This window comes from Pelophylax lessonae (genome assembly GCF_965119305.1).
Source record: "Pelophylax lessonae genome assembly, chromosome: 5".
NCBI lineage: Eukaryota > Metazoa > Chordata > Amphibia > Anura > Ranidae > Pelophylax > Pelophylax lessonae.
The window spans coordinates 17,280,469-17,299,415 of record NC_138772.1 but is presented as its reverse complement, the minus strand read 5'-3'; the positions used below and the strand labels follow the sequence as shown (position 1 = coordinate 17,299,415).

The following is an 18,947-nucleotide window of genomic DNA, read 5'->3' as shown; positions in this document are numbered from 1 at the left end:
CAAGCTAGCAAGCAAGGCCCAGGCTTGAAAAGGGCTGGTTCTCACAGAGAGCTCCTTGGGTGTGTCCTCCTCCTTCTTCCCACTGACCACCAATGTAAGGAGCATTCTTCCCACTGATCACCAATGTAAGGAGCATTCTTCCCACTGACCACCAATGTAAGGAGCATTCTTCCCACTGACCACCAATTTTAAGGGTTAATTTTCCCACTGATCACCAATGTAAGGAGCATTCTTCCCACTGATCACCAATGTAAGGAGCATTCTTCCCACTGATCACCAATGTAAGGATCATTCTTCCCACTGACCACAAATTTTAAGGGTTAATTTTCCCACTGATCACCAATGCAAGGAGCATTCTTACCACTGATCACCAATGTAAGGAGAATTTTTCCCACTGACCACCAATGTAAGGAGTATTCTTCCCACTGATCACCAATGTAAGGGACATTCTTTCCAATGACCACCAATTTAGGGGTTAATTTTTCCCACTGACCCCCAATGTAAGGAGCATTCTTCCCACTGACCCCCAATGTAAGGAGCATTCTTCCCACTGACCACCAATGTAAGGAGCATTCTTCCCACTGATCACAAATGTGAGGAGCATTTTCCTCACTATGCATGACAATAGATGCATTGTCATGTATCAGTTTGCCTTTTCCGCAATTCCAATGTGTTTTGAAGCAGATGGAGTTAAAGCTGAACACTAGGAATGAACATTTTCGCACATTTTCTATGTACCAGATATATGCTATGTTACGTAATTAACACTTTTAGTTTAATTCAGCGCCAACAGTACTTACAGTTCTGGTTCTCATACAATGCATAGAGTGAAGGTTATGTGTGTCGTTCTCACAATACCGTCTCTATCCCCCCCTTCACTGCACTGGGAACAGGAACTATTTTTATTTTATTTTAACACAACAGTAAAATCCTTTGGAGCACTTATAAAATAGGGCAAGTTAGGACAAATGCAACAAAATAAAATTCAAATATTTTAAAGCTCACATAAAAATGCCATTAGTGACCCAAGTGTCATAGAATCTTTTTTGTAACATTGTCGTTATGGCGCCCTCACATTGCTATTTGTTTTTTTAAACAAATTTAGTTCCTGATGGTACATTTTGTATCCTTTTTTATTATGTCCCATCGTAATAAATGTCCTGTAGCACTAGCGGCATTTTCCGGCAGGGCATTCCCATCCCCGACAGCAGTTGGAGGTGATGTGTGTCAGGCAATTCATGGGAGCCAGAGACAGGCGCTACAAAGCAAAGCGCCAAGTGAGAGAACATTGTACCATCTTTGGCATCAGTGCAAGGAATAGTGCCCCATCATCGGTTTCAATGGAAGGATTAGTGATCCATTATTGGTATCAGTGGAAGGAATAGTGACCCATCATTTGATATCAATGTGAGGAATAGTGTCCCATCATTGGTGTCAGTGGTAGTGATAGAGCCCCATCATTGGTATCAGTGGAAGGAATAGAGCCCCATCATTGGTATCAGTGGAAGGAATAGAGCCCCATCATTGGTATCAGTGGGAGAATTAGTGATTCATCATTGGTATCAGTGGAAAGAATAGTGCCCCATCATTGTATCAGTGGAAGGAATAGTGACCGCTCATTGGTATCAGTGGAAGGAATAGTGACCCATCATTGATATCAATGGGAGGAATAGTGACCCATCATTGATATCAATAGGAGGAATAGTGTCCCATCATTGATATCAATGGAAGGATTAGTGAACCATCATTGATATCTATTGGAGGAATAGTGCCCCATCAATGGTATCAGTGGAAGGAATAGTGACCCATCATTGATATCAATGGGAGCAATCGTGCCCCATCATTGGTATCAGTGGAAGGAATAGTGCCCCATCATTGGTATCAGTGGAAGGAATAGTGAACCATCATTGATATCAATGGGAGGATCAGTGCCCCATTGTTGGTATTAGTGGGAGGTATAGTGCCCCATCATTGGTGTCAGTGGGAGGAATAGAGAACCATCATTGGAATCAGTGGGAGGTATAGTGCCCCAACATTAGTATTAATGGGAGGAATAGTGCCCCATCATTGGATGGAATAGTGAACCATCATCAATATCAATGTGAGGAATAGTGCCCAATCATTGGTATCAGTGGAAGGAATGGTGACCCATCATTGATATCAATGAGGAATAGTGCCCCATCGTTGGTATCAGTGGAAGGAATAGTGCCCCATCATTGGTATTAGTGGGAGGAATAGTGTACAACAATTGTTATTAGTGGGAAGAATAGTACCCCATCAATGGTATCAGTGGGAGGAATAGTGTCCCAACATTGATATTACTGGGAGGAATAGTACCTTATTATTACTGTCATTCCTAGGAATTATACCGAAATGTTGGTGTCCACTGGGAGGAATAGTGTTCCAAAGGCCTATTAAAATCAAGCAAAGGGCTGCATCCATACCATGGGCTGCAGTTTAGAGACTACTGCCATGGACAATTGCCATTTTTTCCCATAAAATCCTTGTTTTCACTTGTCCCATTTCATTACTGCTGATCTCCTCCAGCCTTTTTCAACTCATTCCTGTCAACATGCACCAATTTTAGCATCGGCTGCACATCACTGGTATGGGCTGACTTCCTGATAGTGATAACAGTGCACCATGCCTGTGCAGTGTATGTCGGCCCAGCACCATATAGTCACTGCCAGGGTGCATGTAACAGAGAGTTCCGTCAGTTCCTGGCATGGGGTGACAACTATCTCCCAATTGCCCTGCTTTTTAAAAGACCTTCATGGCAGGATCACTAGGTACTATTTTATGAAAGCTGTCATTTATTTATGTGAGATTCTAGTCACTGCATTTAGATCTAATTTAATTGTAAGTTTAGCATTGTTATACACCATAGTAACCCTATACAGAGCATTTGGAGTACGTCCACTATTACCTTTATCCTTTACTGAGAGGGAGGGTAGTCTGAAGGAGGACAGTCCTTTCTTCTTGGGTGGCACAGATACACCAATGGTAGTCGCTTGTTCAGGTACAGGGACTTTTTGGACTTCAGATGTGCCTGTGGCTAAAAGATTATTGTCAATCAGGATTCAGATTCAATTGATAATACAATGCTGTGCTACCTTATTTTTGATGGACTGCCAGCTAATACAGCAGATCAGTGCTCTGAACATGATGGTTACAAACTAAGCCTGAAGGTTTCGCATCTTTAGGAAAGTACAGTTTTATTTTTTAGGATGAGATCATCACAAGATTTGAGATTGAAGAAATAAATTGTATATACAAAAAATAACTGTGTACGGGAGTTTGTTCCTCCTCTTTGGTGGGATTTCTTCAGAGTGCCTGGCTAATCTTTGAAATTGCTTCCTATCTATCCACCATTACTGAGATTTGACTTTCTACACCTATGATCTGAATTGTCACTATTATTTCTATATGTCAGGATCTTGAGTAACTGTTGCATAATTCTCACAGACTGAATGGAGCTGTATGTAAGCCTTGGTGTCCCAGGACCCCCCTTTTATGAGTTTTGAGTTATTCACATGGCTGGCTGGTTGCCACATACATATTGCCTCCTATGTCCCATGAAGAGGCAGATTTATGATCCCAGGAGACATAACTGCAAATTATCTTCATTCCACTACAGGAATCAGATTCAAATGAATCAAAATAATCTTTAGGTCCTGGATTGCTAAAATATCTACACTTACTGATCAATGGGTGGTTGAGGTTTTCCATATAAGGACACTAGTGGGCAGGGGCGTAGCTACAGGGGTCGCAACTGCAACCCAGCCCCATGCAGCCTCACCTGTATGCCTGGATAGCAAGGGCAGTGGGGGCATGTAGAGGAACCGATCCCCATCCTCCTCCTGCAGCCATGGAATACCTGCTTCTCCTCTTCGCCCTCCCGCCGGCATTTAGCGGCTGAAGAAGGAAGATGGGGGGGATCTGTTCCTCTACATGCCACCGCTGCCCCCCCCTATCCAGTTTGCTTCTGCTGCCCTTTGGGTCCCCTTTGGGTTCCTGTGCTCTCTCCTGCCCCCGTGCTTTCTCCGTCTCCTGTGATCTCTCTTGCCCCCTGCTTTCTCCGGGCTCCTGTCCTCTCTCTTGCCCCTCCCCCCGTGCTCTCACTGGGCCCCTGTACTCTGTCCTAGCCCCTCTTCACCCCCCCCCCCCCACAGCACTGCCAGGTTACCCCTCCCCTCTCCCGCATACTGCTGTGGGGGATTTGTCAAAATGGAGAATGAGGAAGGGCTCGGTAAACGTGTCATTTACTAGCCCCTTCCTTGTCTTAATGAATAGAGTCAGTGTTAGTAGGAACTGACTTCCCAGCAGAAAACCTGGTGATGATGTAATGGGGAGTTATAAAAGCTGTTTCACATTACCTATTGATCCTGTCAGAAATCCAGTGTTGTCCTGTGCATACTGCAATCTTTATAATAATATAATTTATAAGGAAGTGTGTTGGGAATGTTATGAAGATGAGGAGAGGGGAGGCATTTTGTAGATCTAACATACTTCATGTCCTAGGGAGATAATGCTGCTTCAAAACTTGTTACCCTAGGGCAGGAAGTGTGCTGCTGGCAGGATCACCAGTTGAAAACAAAGGGGAAATAAACCTGAAAAAAAATAAAACGAATGCAGCCACCACATCTAAAGACTGGTAAGCTGCAATATCTTAAATTTTTGTTCTTGGGTTTAGATACATTTAATTCTTTATTTCCATTAGATTCTATCCTTGACCCCACTAGTGAGATTTTCTCCTTACATTCTGTCCAGGGGTGGACTGGGCCGGGCAAGGAGGAATCAGAACCTCCCTCCTCCTTCCCCGAGCTGTTCTGATGCCCCATAAAAAAGGGCGCTCCACTTCCACCGCAGACATGCTTGCAGGCTTCCTGGGGAAGAGGAGTAAAAAGTCCCCACCAGTGTCCTGCTCAGTGTGGGATGGGGATGAGGACAGAGCACAGTCCACCCCCCCCCCCCCAGCATTAATGTTGTATGCTGGAGCAAAGACCGACTCCATGCCCCACTGGAAGCTCTCCTCCCCTGGCCAGCCCCGACTGAGCCTCCCATATGGAGCCCCAGGCCACCCCCTGCCAACCAGTTCGGCAACCCAGAGTCAGTGCAGCCTGACCCGCCCGGTGAGCAGAAAGTACCTGGAGTGGAGCTTCAGTCTGGGATGGGGGGTGGGAGGAGGCACGGCAGAGGGAGACCCAGTTGCTGCATCTTGGGCCTCTGGATTGTACTTGCCCCCTGAGCCAAAAGTTGCCAGTCAACCCTTGATCCTGTCCCTGTGACATCTGAACAAGGAATATAGGGTGTGGATGTACCTGGGAAAACCACCTGGACAGACTTGATAGACCACTTGGTCTGCCATCATTCTTCTATGTTTCTAGATAAGTATTGACAGTAATAAAAACATTGTGACAAGTTCTAACTCTTCCTAACGTTACGAAAAATATATATTTTTTCTGTGTCCCCAATGGAGAGATCTCCCATTACTTCCTGATTGGACATAACCCTGCAGAGACTCTAACCCTTTCCCACACTAGCCATCCAATTTGGACTGACCCCTCAATTCATAGACAGCCTACTTATGTAACTCACCATCTTTTCCATTTCCTTGTCTTTTCTTGATGATTCGTGAAATGTTAGCAACCGAAGCTTTGACTTTCTGTTTCAGGCTGGACTCCGTGGATTTCGGCTCAGACTTTCCATGAGTTCGGAAGAGTTTAATGCGCTTTCTGGAGGATTTGCGCTCTTTCAGTGCAGTCTTGCCAGGATCAGAGGGCTGCAATGGTTGCAGAGGAGTAATGGTCTTTAAGTCCTTTCCCGCTCCTTTCACTGAGGTTTCCATTGCCGCTTCACTAAGGTCTTTTAAGGGTTGTGAATTTGCCACGTTTTCTTCAGTGTTAAAGTGTTGCTGAAATGTTAAAATATCATAAAAATCATTGAGATGAGTAGATTCAAAATCAAATGGAACAAGCTTCATTTTGTCGGAATCATTGGAAGATGCACCACGATGGATCCCTCCAATCTCCACAAGCGATACTTCTGAATGGCGACCAGTTTCCTCCAAGTCAGAGAAATTATCAGACCTCCTCCCTGTCCCGGAACTATCAGAATGAGAAATAAAGGTTTTGCTAGAGCTGCAACTTTCTACGGTGAACTCTTCAAAGTGTTCAAGGGGTGCAGGTGACACACGGGCCTGAGATAGAGATTCATAAATGCTGCACTGTGAGATTGACATGTCCGGTGGTTCTTTCATTGGTTCGCCCAAAGGACTGGGTTCTGTTTCCATGGCTTGCAAATCTCCTGTGAAATGTCCAACATCTTGCAGTCCTGGTGGTTCCTTAGTTTGGTCAACTAAGGATGGAAAAGAAGGGTCTCCTTTGCTTGATTCCCTTTGTTCGTTGACCAACACCTCCATCTCTTCAGACAAAGAAGACATCTCACCTACAAGTTCATCTATAGTGGCACTTTGTTCCCCTGTATGTACCGAGAACTGCAAGTCTTTAACAGGAATTTGCACGTTAACAGTTTTACCACTTTCTGATGTTTGAGATGTAGAAACTAACAGATTGTCATCTCTCTCGAACGTTTGGTCTATGCATGGCTTTAGTTTGTGTTCATGATCAGGTTTGTCTACTATAACTATCTCTGCTGGTGTTCTGTCTGGAAAAACTGAATCTGGAGCAGGTTCTGGTTGCATCATTATTGTGGGACATTCAACAGTTTCTTCTTGAGTTGTGGTGTCGTTCGAGAAGGATAAAATGTCCCCAGAACCTTGATGTATCACTGCTAGTCTTGAATTGTCTTCCCTAAAGTGTACAAGCTGGATTTGTCCTTCTTCATTAATCTTAGTCTCTTCTTCTCCCTCCTCGTCTTTTGGGAAGAATTTATTAACTGTATTAGATGTCCTTTCTACTGGAGCATCCGAGACCAGGAATTCATTTCTCTGAGATGTTGTGTGGACTGTAAACTTCACTCCAGTTTGTAAATCTGTAGGCTGTCCCTTTTCTTGAGAGGCTTTTCCTGGAGATTGGGGTGTTTGTGGCCATTCATTTGTATCTTTTATTACCACTGAGGAAGGTTTTGCTAGCGATTCTGACTCGGTCATTTGTTTTGGCTTAATAAAAGCGATTATTGTACTTTCTTCTCCTCCCAGCACAGCAGACGATGACCTTGCTTTACTTTCAGCTGTATCTTGTAAAGGTTGTTGATGGAACACTGCGATGATGGTATTATTCCTATCGGAAGGTGGTGCTGAAAGAGGTCTCTGTGTTGAAGATACCTTCGGAGGTGCAATCCAGCACTCTTCAGAATGCGATTTAGTGATGGCAGTGTCTGATTTGTTAAGTGCATCTTTTGAAGTTTTTGTTGAAACGTGATCTTTTTCCTCTACAACCGTTCCCTTGTAAACACTCAAGGGTCTTGATCTGTAGTCATCCAGGGAACGACTTCTGCTGGAAACTTTAAAGGAAGACCTTAACGATACTTTTGCCAGGTCAAAAGAAGCAGACTTTTTCAGGGAGCCCAGTTGGTCCATCTGGGAGGGATCCTGAGACAGTATTCTCTGCTCCATTGCAAATTGCTCCAACAACGGCTCCCGTAATCCACTTAAAATTTTTTGTGAGTAACCGGCTTTCATTAAACTCCTTCGTGCTCGTTCTCTGTGCTTGATGAAGTCTTTCTCCTTCGATGTGCCATCTCTGGGAGCTGCACCTTGTCCTTCACTTGCCTGGTTATAAAAGGTGCTATTTATGATACTCTGCCTTGGTACACAAACTAATGATGGCTTTTCGGGTCCTCTTGGAATCAGTAAAGCGCTGTCTGCAGAAGTTCCTCTAATAAAAGACCCAGTTTTGGCTTTTTTGGAAGCTAGGCCGCCAACTTCGATAGTTGCAGCTCTGTACAACGGTAGCACTCCTGGTGATGGTTCTATGGAATGAACCAACATTTTTTCATCAGCTTCCAGATCGTCTTGGTTTTCACCCAACCCAGAAGCCTTATCGTGCTCTCTTTTGGTTCCAATCATCGGAGAGGTGTCATGAACGGTAACATCTTTGCTTTCCATTTTTTCTTCTTCTTGAGATATGCATTTGGTGTCTTTGTCCATTTCAGGTTCTGGAGTGTATGGCTCTTGCAGGCTGTCTTTTTCAGACATTTTGAAAATTGACAAGTGCAATTCCAGAGAAGGGTTACAGTCCCTGGTAGTAGGGCTGACATCGCTCTCATTATCGGAAGAGGTCCCACTGCTACTAGAAGAACTGCTGCATTCCACTAAATGCCGTGGCACGCCCAATGAAGTACTCTCCTGCTTTCCATTCAGAAGCTCGGGAATCGACCTCATCACCAGGATGGATTTGTAGCACATCAACGAGCGCTGAAAACAAAGGCAAGAGTAATGGTGATAATCAATTCAACCACAAATCCTAATGTAAAATATACAATTATTGATTATTAATAACCACTTCTGGACCGGAAGATTTCTCCCCTTAACCACTTTTTTGCTGTCTTACGTCTGGGCCACTTTTTGCGATTCGGCACTGTGCGAATTTAACTGACAATTGCGCGGTCATACAATGCCATACCCAAACGAAATTTACGTCCTTTTTTCCCCACAAACAGAGCTTTCTTTTGGGGGTATTTGATCATCTCTGCGATTTTTCGTTTTAGCGATATTAATAAAAAAATGCGACAATTTTTAAAAAATAACAATATTTTTCTACTTTGACAGTTAAAAAATATCCAATATATTCAATTTTTGTCATATATTTAGGCCAAAATGTATTTAGCTACATGTCTTTGACAAAAAAATTCTCAATGACCGTATTTTTAACCGCTTTAAGACTGGAAGATTTTACCCCATTCCTGACCAGGCCCTATTTTGCGATTCGGCACTGCGTTATTTTAACGGACAATTGCGCGGTCGTGTGACGCTGTACCCAAATTAAATTGACGTCCTTTTTCCCCCACATATAGAGCTTTCTTTTGGTGGTATTTGATCACCTCTGCGATTTTTATTTTTTGCGCTATAAACAAAAAATAGCGACAATACTGAAAAAAAAAACAATATTTTTCATTTTCTGCTATATAACATTTTCCAATAAAAAAAATTTAAAAAACAATTTTTTCATAATTTTAGGCCAATTTGTATTCTATCACAATAAGTGTATATTGATTGGTTTGCGCAAAAGTTATCGCGTCTACAAACTGTCACGCGACCGGCTCTGCCAAGTGGGGCTGGACACAGAATTTTGCATGTACCATCCAATGGAAGGTCAATCACCCACAGCTCATGGAACACCTAGCAACCTCCTGGAGGGACCCTAGGGTTCCATGGACCCCTTGTTGAGAATGGATTGGTCTAGACAAAATAAAAAAGCAAACAGAAAGCATATTCAGTCTCTAAAATTAATTCCCATTTCTCCATTTTTTTAAATCACTTTAAAAAAAATTGCAAGTGCAGAAAAATATTTTTAGACCCTGCCAGAAATTTAGTCCCGGTTCACACTGAGGCGACCTGTGAGGCCACCTGGTCGCCTTACAGGTCGCCGTAGGTCGCCTCCCATACAGAAGCTATGGACCCGTTCTAATAGGAGCGACACAAGTCGCTCCGACTTAGAAAAAGGGTCCGGAGCTTCTTTGGGGTGACCCGGAGGCGACCGCCATAGACTTCAATGTTATGAAGTCCGTGGCGGCCGCTCCGAGGTCGCGGCGCGCTGCTTGCACCGCGACCTCGGAGGTCGCCTCCCGAAGTCGGATCGCCCCTATGTGAACGGGGCCTTAGTGAGCAATAACAATGATTATTGTTTTCATGATTATCAGCTTTAGTAAATAGAGTCTATAAATCTGATACAACCTTTATTGGGCACCTGAAGATATATTTATAAATAATCAATAACAGGGAAAATACCATTTGTTTTTATTTTAGATTTATATTTTTATATTTACATTTTTTTATTTTTATATTAAAGCTTACGTATTCATTAGCTGATCTTTTCTTTATTTTTTTAATTATTTCAAATGTTATTGTACAAATCCACATTTTATAAAGGATGCATCCACTACTGATAACTAATACAGTTCTGTCTCTGTTAGAGGAAGGGGGGAGGTCCCTTCTCTGCAGCCTAATTCAGCAGCCTGTATAATCTGATCTTCCTGCTATTCACTGGCTGTGGGAAATTTAAAATATTCACAATTTGTGTTTTATATTTATCTGATAAAAAAAAATCAATGACACAATAAATGCACAAATTAACAGAAATATATATTTTTGTTAATTTATATATCCCAATATATATATATCCCAAACACAATAAATGCACAAATTAACAAAAAATATATTTAAAAAAAATGGATTTTTGTAAAATCTTACTGTAAAATCCTTTTCTCTTTAGCTCATTGACAGACGTAGTCCTCGTTGATTCAACACACTCGGGTTATGCTGCCCTCTACAGGAGTAGGACTAGACAGGAAAGAAAACGTTCTGGCCACACCCTAGGGGCAGTCCCAGAGGGTATATCCTCTCACTTCCTGCTCTAGCAAATCAGTTATGTCACAAAGCAGTGTTTAGAGAATTTAATCCAACCCAACTCAAAAACAGAGGGGCGGGTACTACGTCTGTCAATGAGCTTAAGAGAAAAGGATTTTACGGTAAGATTTTACAAAAATCCATTTTTCTCTGTCGCTCATTGACAGACGTAGTCCTCGTTGATTCAACACACTCGGGACGTCCCAAAGCAGTACCACAAATGAGGGGTGGGAAAATGGAAAACAAATCCATCTAGAAGGCCCAACCGGTGCCAACTAGAAGTTTTCAATGCTCATCAATTAAAGATGAGATTCAACAGAAAATTCCAACAGAAAACAATCCTCGAGGTAGACCACCGGTCTCCTCAAATTGCGGCCTGCAAAACCTTGCGGCCAAATGAGGCATCCACCGATGCCATCCCTAAATCTTATAAAATTTTGTAAAGGTATGTACCGACGACCAGGTGGCCGCCTTACATACCTGGACCACTGATGCCTGATGGCGGAAAGCCCAGGAGTACTGAGCGCTCGAGTGAAGTGCGCCCTAACAGGGAACGGAGTATTCCGACCTTTACTAGAATAAGCCTGTACCACCGTCTGACTAATCCATTTGGAGATAGTCACGGCAGATGCAGGCAACCCCTTTTTGGGGCCATCCGTGATCACAAAAAGTGAATCCGTCTTACGGAATGATTCCGTAGCCTTCAGGTATACCCTGATTGCCCGAACCACATCCAAGGAATGCAACGCATGTTCCTGATGATGATTGGGCTGAGGACACAAGGAAGGTAGTACAATATCTTCATACAGATGAAGCCTGAAACCACCTTTGGAAGAAAGGATGGCTTAGGATGAAGAACTACCTTATCCCTCTGAATCACTAAATATGGGGACTGGTCTGTCAATGCAGCCAGTTCTGACACCCTGCGTGCAGAAGTAATAGCCACCAAGAAGGCCACCTTCTGGAATAAAGTAAACAAGGGAATCTCCCTGATGCTTTCAAAAGGAGGTTTCTTCAGAACCGACAACCAAATTAAAATCCCAGGGCGATAAGGGCGCGCAGACTGGTGGAGCCAGGTGCCGCACCCCCTGGATGAAATTCCGCACCAAGGACTTAATAGCCAAAGGCTTCTGAAAGAAGATTGCTAATGCTGAAACCTGACCCTTGATGGTGCTCAAGGCTAGTTTCTGCTCAACCCCCTTTCGCAGAAAGGCCAATATTCGGGTCACCGAATAGGTACGTGGAGGAATTTCTAAAGATTCGCACCACGCGATATACATCTTCCATGTGCGATGATAGACCTTGCTGGAAGTCGCTTTCTCTGCTTTAATTAGCGTAGGAATAACTGAAGCTGACAACCCTCTGTCCTTCAGTACCTGGGTCTCAATGGCCAGGCCATTAAACCCAGCGACTGTAAAGCACAATGGAAGATCGGTCCTTGAGACCGCAGACACTCCCTGAGAAGAAGTTCCCAAGGAACGTTCGCGACTAGCATGTCCAAGTCGGCCGGACCGGCTTGACGAGGCTAGCCTAGAATTTCCAGGACAACTGGAGTTCCCTCCATCTCCATCCTGCGGAGAAATCTCAGCAGCAATCTGAGATGAGGGAATCCCTTTAATAGCTGACACTGCCTTTACAGGCCGTTCAGCGCGTCTGCTGTGTCCACTGGAGCATCGTGGGCGCGCGTTACCAATCTCCGCGCCTTCGGGATGCTGTGAAGAAGGCACAGATGGTGAAATCCTTGGCGAATGACTTACGTCATCACCCTGATATTGCCTGACTGGATCCGAACCAGGCTGCCCTAGAGCTATCTGGCCCTGGCAATCCGACAAAGTCTGATCGTTCTCTGTTCCCACACATTCTTTAGACACCTGATTCCTATCACGAGTGGTGATTTCTCCTGGTTAAACATTAGAGACCGAAGTCACCCGGCTAGAGGCTCCTTGGTCTGTCCGTTCAACCGGATCCGATTCTTGTGGGGAACTGTGTAAGATTCTGGTACCTTCGGTACCCTTCCAGCCCATTTCTTCCGCATATAGCTACCTGTACCTTTAAATCTCATGACGTCATCACTAGGCGCCGCTCTGAGCGGCTATTTCAATCGCCGGCTTTCACTCACAAGGTGTTCGTGCAAGCCACCTGTATGCACCTATACCTGACGCTACTTGATCCTGTATCTCGCTACCTGATCCTGTATCTCACTTTCTGATCTTGTATTTCGCTACCTGATCCTACCGCTTGTTACACAGCCTTGTCTGACGCTGCCGAAGCCTCCAGCTATTTCCTGTATCTCGCTACTGATCCTGTATCTCGCTACCTGATCCTTATCTCATTACCGGACCCCTCATCTCTCTAAACCAACTAGTGATAAGTACCCCACAGGGGATTCCTTCCTATCAACTTACACTATCTACTCTTGCATACTAAAGACTGTTGCTATCTATGCATTACTATTTCTATCATCTGCACTGTTACATAGATTGCTAGCTCTTGAGTCTACTACCATCTATATCCTTGCACTGAGTTAACAATTCCTGTACACTTCATCTGCTGTCCCCTACCACCTGTTAATGTACATGATTGCTAACCTATCTGCATACTATCTATCACCATCTGCTAACACTCCAGAACATCACTATTGAGTGCCTATCATTGCTATCACTACTCACGCCTGTCCTTTCAGCACATCACCTCTATACTATCGTATACAACCTATCACCTATCACTAGGAACATCTTATCTGAGTGTCTGTATATTTGCATGGTGAGGCAGGCTGGGCCACAATGATGAGTCTGGAGAGTTGGATATGGTAATTCAACACATCTCTACACGACTACTGAGTGGAAATTCTGCAGCTGCAAATCCAGTTCACTAAACAAACGCCGGAGCATTACAAACTGATGCTAATCTTTGGAAAAGGTAAAGAAAATGATCTTTTCAGGGAACGGTAACTACCGCTCCCTGTAGTACTTACGCTGACCCAGCATTTTAACCACAGCACACGTCTGAGGATTACCGCTGACATAGATGCATGCCCTAATAGGGGGGTAGCATCCAAGGCTGCGTCACAGACAACCTGTAGTCCTTATATAATCTGTTCCATCAAAACAGATGTTGCCTGGGGGATACCTTTCCCCTTCAGGTCCTGGCGCACCAATCTCGCCCATTCCGTAAATGTCTGAGAACTAGATCAAATGACAATAACTGGTCTAAAGGCTGATCCTATCAGGGAAAGATAGTGCGGGACTCCGCTTCTACCTTCCGATCCACCGAATTCTTAAAGGACGAAGCGTCCTCCACTGAAAAAAAACGTGGCTTTATTCAGTCTGGAAATAGGTGGATCCACCACTGGTGATACCGTCCATTTCTTAATGAGGGATTCCTCAAACGGATAGCGTCTAGTAATGCGCTTGGAACTAGTAAAGGTACGCTTAGAATGATCCCATACCTCTTTAATCTTTTTACCCAAACACTTGGGTAAAGAAAAAACCTTCACCGTCCTGGTGGGTCTGCTAGTACCAAAGGGAAATTCCTTTTTATTTGCCTCTGCCGGAAAAACCTCAAGTCTTAAGGTTTCCCGAACCGCACAACTAGTGCGTCCACCAATGCTTCTTCCTGATTTATGGAGGAAGCATGAACGTTCTCCTCACTGTCTGAGGGAACCTTACCTGAGATAACAGCCCCTGCAGAGGGGCCTGCAGCTGCAATGACCATCTCAGCATCTGAATCTGAAGTCTCAGACGATATAGGGGTAGGCGGGGGTCGCTTTCTTGACCCCCGTTCCTGACAGGCCGTCTCCACCCGAGCCACCAAAGACTTCAAAACTGCTGTGAATGCATCCATACTCTGTGCACTGGCGGGTCCCGCGGCCCCCCGAGGGAAACCGGTGGGGGTACCTGTGTGGCAGGGTCCATGATAATTCCAGATACTGCCCGGAAAAATCAATTTGCCAAAAAGAAATAAAACTTTTTTTTTTTTTTCAGACCCCCAGCGCCACAAAGCCCCTCAGTGTTGCCTGCTTAGGGACCCCTATAGAGCGAGAGAGAGAGATAGACCGCAAAGCTCACCACTTACTGCTCAGAGTTTCAAAATGCAACTTGTTTCAGCATTGTCTAGAACAGACAGGAAGTCTTTTGGCTGGCTTCCCGGGAAGAAAGGAGGCGGCTCCGCCCCTCTGCACGCCTTCCGGCGCCTCCCCTTGCTCCACGAGGTGTTTGAGTCACCTCAAACATGGCCGCCCCCATGCTGGAGACACGAGGCTACGCCAAAATGGCGGCCTCGTGCAAACTACCAGACAATGGCGGCGGCCTGCACAGAATAGCGGCATGTCTGCAGAAGGATCTCGGCCTCACAACCCTTCACCCTCATGGTGGTCAGCGTGGTCGGCGGTACCGGACCCTGGCGGGCCGTATGCGGTCCGTGGCCGTCGGGAGGCATCTGCTTAGCTGGAGGAATGATCTGGAATGCAGTATACATATCTAGACATCGCCCTGTGGCTTCTGACAGGTAGGATACTTATACTATCACAGTAAAGTTCTGGTACTGCCACTGACTTCATCATTTTAACATCTTTGCAATTAGATTGTCAGCTCCCAAACCAAGCCTCCTGGCTTTTTGTTTACAAAAATCATACTCAAACAGGGGGATCTGTGACATGTTATAGGATAGAGGGAAGACCCATCCTTACCATTACAGCGAGGGGCCCGCGTTCACCACAAGACCCGTCAGGGGGAAAGGGGGAACATACTACTCACCATACCGGAACCAGGCGGGCGCCAACTCCTGACAGTACCCCTCTCTACCGAGGTGGGAGGGCTGTCGACCAGTACGGACGCCGTGACTCATGGTCTTAGGCGTTTCGGCGAGACGTTTAACTCGCAGGGTCAGTCCCCGTCCAGTGGGACTATGTCGCGGCCGACCCAGCGCGGAGCTATGGCCTGCATGCGCTCGTAGGCTGAACTGGGGTGACCACTGGATCTCAACATCCAGCCCGTCACCCAGTTCAGCTTTCTTGCTTGAAGATCTCACAGGAACACTGGAGAAAAAAAGCTGTCTAAAAAATCTTTTCTAAGAAAAAAATCCTGCCAGGACCGAAGATCCCAGCAAGGTATCTAGGTCCTTACTCCTAACTAGACAGAAAAAAACTGATTTGCTAGAGCAGGAAGTGAGAGGATATACCCGCTGGGACTGCCCCTAGGGTGTGGCCAGAACGTTTTCTTTCCTGTCTAGTCCTACTCCTGTAGAGGGCAGCATAACCCGAGTGTGTTGAATCAACGAGGACTACGTCTGTCAATGAGCGACAGAGAAATACATATTCTTTGTAAAAGAGAGAGAAAGTCTCTTACCTGCCACCGACTGCGGGCAACAAGGAACCGGAGGTTCTTGGAGCTGACTGGCTGTGTGTCCTCGGGACTGGAAATCTCCTGGAATAAAGTCAAAGCCTCTGATAACTTTATAATTCTTAACATCACTCTGAACACATTTGGGTTGATTTACTAAAACTGGAGCGTACAGAATCTGGTGAAGCTGTGCATGGTGGCCAATCAGCTTCTAACTTCAGCTTGTTCAATTAACCACTTGCCCACCACGCTATAACCGAATGACGGCTAGAGGGTGGCCGGTTAGTTCTGGGAGGTCGTCATACTACGGGCTCCCGTGATCGCACGCGCTGGGCGCCCGCTGCGGGGAGTGGGCAGCGAACTCTGTGATCAGTGTCCAGAGGACACTGCTGATCACAGATTGAGGTTAAGAGGCAATCAGCGGCTCTTTACCATGTGATCAGCTGTGTCCAATCACAGGTGATCATGGATGTAAATAGAAGCTGATTATCGGCACTTCTCTCCTCATGCTAACAGCATGAGGAGAGGAGAAGAGAGCCGATAACCAGCTTCTCTAAAAGGGACATGTACAATGATAATCAGGGCACTGATTATTAGTGTCCTGATTATCAGTGCAGTCCCAACAGTGCCCACCAGTGCTGTCAATCGGTGCCCACCAGTGCTGCAAATCAGTGCCCATCATTGACTCTTCATCAGTGTTATCTATCAGTTCCGCCTACCAGTGCCCATCAGTGCTGCCTATCAGTGCCACCTATGAGTGCCGCCTATTAATGCCTCCTCATCAGTGCCCATCAGTGCCTCCTCATCAGTGTTACCTATCAGTTCCGCCTACCAGTGCCCATCAGTGCTGCCTATCCGTGCCACCTATGAGTGCCGCCTATTAGTGCAGCCTCATCAGTGCATGCCAGTGCCTCCTCATCAGTGCCCACCAGTGCCTACTCATCAGTGTTACCTATCAGGTCCGCTTACCAGTGCCCATCAGTGCTGCCTATCAGTGCCCATCAGTGCCACCTATTAGTGCAGCCTCATCAGTGCAGACCAATGCCTCCTCATCAGTGCCCACCAGTGCCTCCTCATCAGTGTTACCTATCAGTTCCGCTTACCAGTGCCCATCAGTGATGCCTATCAGTGCCCATCAGTGCCGCCTATGAGTGCCGCATATTAGTGCAGCCTCATCAGTGCAGACCAGTGCCTCCTCATCAGGGCCCACCAGTGCCTCCTCATCAGTGTTACCTATCAGTTCCACCACCCAGTGCCCATCAGTGCTGCTTATCAGTGCCCATCAGTGCCACCTATGGGTGCCGCCTATTAATGCCTCCTCATCAGTGCCCATCAGTGCCTCCTCATCAGTGTTACCTATCAGTTCCGCCTACCAGTGCCCATCAGTGCTGCCTATCCGTGCCACCTATGAGTGCCGCCTATTAGTGCAGCCTCATCAGTGCATGCCAGTGCCTCCTCATCAGTGCCCACCAGTGCCTACTCATCAGTGTTACCTATCAGGGTGTTACCTATCAGGTCTGCTTACCAGTGCCCATCAGTGCTGCCTATCAGTGCCCATCAGTGCCACCTATGAGTGCCACCTATTAGTGCAGCCTCATCAGTGCAGACCAATGCCTCCTCATCAGTGCCCACCAGTGCCTCCTCATCAGTGTTACCTATCAGTTCCGCTTACCAGTGCCCATCAGTGATGCCTATCAGTGCCCATCAGTGCCACCTATGAGTGCCGCATATTAGTGCAGCCTAATCAGTGCAGACCATTGCCTCCTCATCAAAGTTACCTATCAGGTCCGCCTACCAGTGCCCATCAGTGCTGCCTATCAATGCCCATCAGTGTCATCTATGAGTGCCGCCTATTAGTGCAGCCTCACCAGTGCAGACCAGTGCCTCCTCATCAGTGCCTACCAGTGTTGCTTCATCAGTGCCCTTCAGTGCAGCCTATCAGTGCACTTCAATGCCTACAGTGCCGCCTCATCAGTGCAGCCTATCAGTGCCCATTGAAGCAGCCTCATCAACGTACATCAGTGAAGGAGAAAAATTACCACCCGTTTGCAAAATTTTATAACAAACCATGAAAAAGTTTTTTTTTTTCCAAAAATTTTTTTTTTGTTTAGCAAAAAATAAAAATCCAGTGGTGATTTAATACCACTAAAAGAAAGCTCTATTTGTGTGAAAAAAGTTATAATAATTTCATATGGGTACAGTGTTACATGACCACACAATTGTCATTCAAAGTGTGACAGCGCTGAAAGCTGAAAATTGGCCTGGGCAGGAAGGGGGTAAAAGTGCTCAGTAGGCAAGTGGTTAAGCTTTGACAAAAAAAAAAAAAAACCTAGAAGTTGATTGGCTACCATGCACAGCTGCACCAGATTTTACCCTCTCAAGTTTTAATAGACTAACCCCATTAATGACTTTTTGTGTATGGATGGAATGGAAGAGTAACTCAAAGAATCATTAAAGATTATTTCAGCTAGAATATATTATTATTATTAATAATAATAATAACTATAAACACAGAGAGTTGTGGCTCCAGTGTACACTGCCAATTGGAATCCCTTGAAATCATTAGGAACCCTGACACTTTGGGTAGGTATAACAATGACACATTGACATTTCCAGCCCCAAAACAATATTACTCTGACATTTTGGACCCTAGGGTGGGTATTAATGAGTGTACAGTACAAAAGTTCATGACATAAAATATTCAAATCAAAGTGTTGAACAAAGGTTTCAGAATATGCCAACAGGTTTCGGGGGGAATTCCTCCCCTTTCTCAAGGCTAGGATACAGAAAAGCGAAATGTGACATAACTAATACAAAAAAAAATGTAAACAAAATTGTAAAATTAGTTATGTCACATTCAGCTTTTCTGTATAGCCCTGTGAAGGGGGGCATTTCCCCTAAAACGCGTTGGCTTCACCTGAGATCAATAAACACTTTGATTTGACCTTTTTGTGTCATGAAGTTTTGTAATGGGCGCTCCTCAAAACCCGTCCAAGAGTTTTACCATTTACTAAGCATTCTCCAAGACGTAGCGGCCTGAGACTAGAAGAAGGTCCATCTACATGGCACATTCCCTGCAC

The 18,947-nt window shown here is 45.3% G+C and overlaps 1 protein-coding gene across 1 annotated transcript in view; it reads right to left on the bottom strand.

The window, feature by feature from the left end:
• OBSCN (obscurin, cytoskeletal calmodulin and titin-interacting RhoGEF) overlaps positions 1-18,947 on the bottom strand; it is a 740,285-nt gene that overhangs the window by 47,456 nt on the left and 673,882 nt on the right. The window contains exons 109-111 of the mRNA XM_082257722.1: positions 15,874-15,951; positions 5,599-8,377; positions 2,927-3,049 (exon numbers count right to left, since the gene is read on the bottom strand). Coding sequence (XP_082113848.1) covers positions 2,927-3,049; positions 5,599-8,377; positions 15,874-15,951 — 2,980 coding nt within the window. The remainder of the gene's footprint in view (positions 1-2,926; positions 3,050-5,598; positions 8,378-15,873; positions 15,952-18,947) is intronic.